We start from the raw sequence: 4,056 nt of genomic DNA, 5'->3' as shown, positions 1-4,056 counted from the left end.
TATAAATACACACACACACACACACACACATACACACACACACACACACACACACACACACACACATATATATATATATATATATATATATATATATATATATATATATATATATATATATATATTACTAAGCGTACCGACAAATATATCCATCACCAAAGGGTGCACTTGGCTAATTACTTTGACATTTATTTCGGCCATAAAGCATTTTAGTAATAACCACTTAGGTAGACCGCCTGCGCCCCCCCCCCCGGTCGAGGGCTGATCTGTGACAACTAACATTAAGTTCTAGAGGCTTGAGTCTAAGTTGTAAGATATTTCTGACTCAGCAATCCGCGAGGCGGCTATTTCTTAATAGAATTAAATGCTATTTGATAAGCTGTTACTCTTTCAGAGCATAAGCCTACATGACACCATCCTTAGTAGTTATTATAATAACTAATTACCAAGAATTACCAATATAGACTTTATAAAAATACAATATAATCGAATGGAGTTTCCATTAATGAAACAAACCCAGGATTATTTGTACGAAGTTAATAATAAATTAATAATGGATTTTTTTTCTTTGATCTGTTTTCCATGTGAAATGTTGCGTTTGTTCCCAAACGTTCATGTAGATATATTGGCTTGCGTTGAATATATATTGTGTAAATTGGAAAAGCAATAGGACACCCACTAGCTTTGCCTTTGAAAAGATCCAGATTTTTTCACACTGTAATTGAATTTATATCAATAAGTGTAATATCAAAGCATATAAGTTTTCACGTTTATTAATGGGTTACCGCGTTTTATTATAGTGTATGGAATTGTAATAATAAAGGTAGTAATGTTCATGTTTCTATGGTAATTTAACACTGTCATTGAATATCACCAAGGGATATGCTTGTTATGAACATTATAAATTTTGTTTTATCTTTTTTTAATCTATCGTTATGATAATTATGACGTTTTGTTATATTAGGTTAGATTACAACAAAGAACCGAGTTCACAGCAAGTAATCAACGTCAATCAATGCTGATAGCAAAATACCTGAAGATTCTTTATGAAAAGTGGCCATTCGTTATTGAAATTTCGCGCCAAAGGGAACACATAATGTTCTTTGTCGCCATTGGTTTATTCAGCTCCGCCATGATCATGAAGTCACCAATCAGATGCAAGGATTTAGATGTAAACAAACACAGCTGATCAGGAGCTTAGAGCCACGCACGGGTGATTATGTTTTCATTAATAATTTGATTAATAGATATTTACATTAAGCTAATTGTAATTCATATTTTGAATCAGAAGTTAAATAAAAAACCGAATTATGTTATACCTATCAGTGACAATACATTTTTTTTAAAAGAAATGGAGTATTTAACAGTTACAATATAAAAGAGCAAAAACATCGATTACATATATAAATGATGAATAGATAATCAGTTATTTAGAGATACACTGAACGACATTTGCAACGAAAAAAAAAAAAAAAAAATCAAATACATACACCACAGAAAAATGTGTATCAAAAGGCTAGGAAGTGATGATAACAATAAAAATAATGATAATGATGTTGATGGCGATTCGAATGACACTGTTAATGGCAGCAATGGATATATGTATAAAATGGTCAGATTAAGTAAACAGAGGGAGTTACAGTAAGGTATTGTGAATACTTTATGTTGAATAAGGTAAAGTTTATAAATGAGGCTAAATCTTAACTTTCCTTCACTAATAACTTCATATATTTCTAAAATGAAATGAAAAATATTTATCTACCTATTTATGAATCTATATTCATGTTTATGTCTATCTATCTACATATATACTTACATCAACACACACACACACACACACACACACACACACACACACACACACACACACACACACACACACACACACACACACACACACACACACACACACACACACACACACACACACACACACACACACACACACACGCGCACACGCGCACACACACACACACACACACACACACACACACACACACACACACACACACACACACACACACACACACACACACACACACACAATGTTAGGAAAGGGAATCTGTGAATTGGCCTTTTTTTCTATCTGTGCACGTATGTTTACATGATAAATGAAATGTGTTAAACTTTTTTTTTAAGACGATTTACTGCGATCTGCACATAGAGATACATATTGAGTGGCCCACACACACACAGCATAAAAGTTAAGTGTGTGCGCGTCTATATAATACATCGCCCTCACACACAGACACATATTTTTATATATATGTATATATATATGTATGTATATGTACATATATATATATATATATATATATATATATATATATATACATATACATATATGTATATATATAGATATGTATATATTCACATATATGTATGTATATATACATATATATATATATATATATATATATACGAATATATATACATATATGAATATTATATATATATATATATATATATATATATATATATATATATATATATATATATATATATATATATGTGTGTGTGTGTGTGTGTGTGTGTGTGTGTGTGTGTTTGTGTGTGTGTGTCTATGTATGTATGTATTTATGTATTTATGTATTTATGTATATATATATATATATATATATATGCAGCTGTCTATCAATCTATTCATATATCTGTTCATATGTCTTCACAGGTGGGTGATGTATCCACGTCGGATAAAGTCACACCCTTTCATCCTGGGAAATTTAAATAAGGTACGAAAGTAAATTGCGTTTTTGGGACTTTATTGACAGGAGAAACATAGAAGACACCGTCGCTGTTTATGGTTTGTAGTTGAGTGTGAACCAGAAGGCATGTTCCCCTCTAAGACCCCTGTCCTTTCACCCGAGGCGAAGGCCCGTCTTTACAGGGACCACGAGGGGAAAGTGGGCGAAGGATTGGCTGGTGTTGTGTATCTCACGAAATTCGAAGGCAAGGAAGTTGTCATTAAGGAGTGCAAAGGTCGTGGCGCTTTTGCCATCCACGAGGCCGAACAGGATGCCCTGGAGGCACTCGAAGGAGTCGACGGAGTTCCCAAGATCCTCGGCGTGAGCTACGACCAGCCCCTTATCCTGCTGATGAGCTTCTGTGGGGAAAAGACACTGGAGGATGTGATCAGCGGTCCAAAACTTTCGGACAGTATTTACCTCTCCCTTCTGCGGTCTTTGGCGACGACCCTCTCGAGCATCCACGCACGGAACTACGTCCACAACGACCTGAAGACCGACAACATCGTTGTCGACCGAGACCCGCCTGACGAAGGAGCCCGCGCGTACGTCGTCGACTTCGGACTCGCGCGACCGGTGGGCGAAATACTTGTTACGAATGCCATCCGGTACGGCTACCACGAGAGCTTCTTCTGGATGCCGCCCGAGAACTTTCAGATGAAATCATGCGCAACTGCCGCTGACGTGTGGTCACTTGGTTACGTAGTCAGGGCAGTGCTCCGGGAGGTCCAGTGGGATAGATACCCGAAATGCTTGGACAGCGTCGTGGACAAGTGCATGGTGATAGATCCCAGCCAACGCATGGCCATCCCTGAAGTTATTAAGTACATCGACGACGCTGTTGGTACTATGTATAATGATTTTTTGTCTTCTTCCTAGTCTGTTAATGTTGATCTGGCAAAGGCTCATGTTTTGTCCATTTAATTTTTTTACTTTCTTGTTAAAAAGTATATGCTATGTTGTACAAATTTTGCTTTTATTATGCTTTAATACCTCGAGTTCTGAGGACTTATGTTCATGATTATGTGAATAAATAGACATATTTGGAGCACTGATTTTTTAATTCCAACAAACGCTTAAGAGTGTGAGTATTTCATCATACAAAATTGATTACTTCCAGTGATAGTGTGCGTTTCATAAAGTACACATTATTACGCGTCAAATTAGTTTATCACACGGGGCGGTGTAGATAAAGTGGGTGAGCTAAACGATAGCTAATTGGTTAGAACAGTCCCCTTTGTTATTCCCTCCTGCCTTTGATGGCAACACGATGCACTAAGCCAAACTCCGGTCTGAGTGTTCGAATTTAATC

The 4,056-nt window shown here is 36.2% G+C and overlaps 1 protein-coding gene across 1 annotated transcript; it reads left to right on the top strand.

The window, feature by feature from the left end:
• Positions 1 to 1,182: 1,182 nt before the first annotated feature.
• On the top strand, positions 1,183 to 3,792 carry LOC119580997 (probable serine/threonine-protein kinase DDB_G0284251). The gene is made up of 2 exons (XM_037929257.1): positions 1,183 to 1,213; positions 2,672 to 3,792. The coding sequence occupies exon 2, from the start codon at positions 2,832 to 2,834 to the stop codon at positions 3,621 to 3,623; it is 792 nt and encodes a 263-aa protein (XP_037785185.1). The 5' UTR covers positions 1,183 to 1,213; positions 2,672 to 2,831; the 3' UTR covers positions 3,624 to 3,792.
• The last annotated feature ends 264 nt before the right edge of the window (positions 3,793 to 4,056 follow it).

The sequence above is a fragment of the Penaeus monodon genome, chromosome 14, assembly GCF_015228065.2.
Source record: "Penaeus monodon isolate SGIC_2016 chromosome 14, NSTDA_Pmon_1, whole genome shotgun sequence".
NCBI lineage: Eukaryota > Metazoa > Arthropoda > Malacostraca > Decapoda > Penaeidae > Penaeus > Penaeus monodon.
Note: the sequence above shows the minus strand (reverse complement) of the source record. Positions and strands in the feature narration are given on the sequence as shown.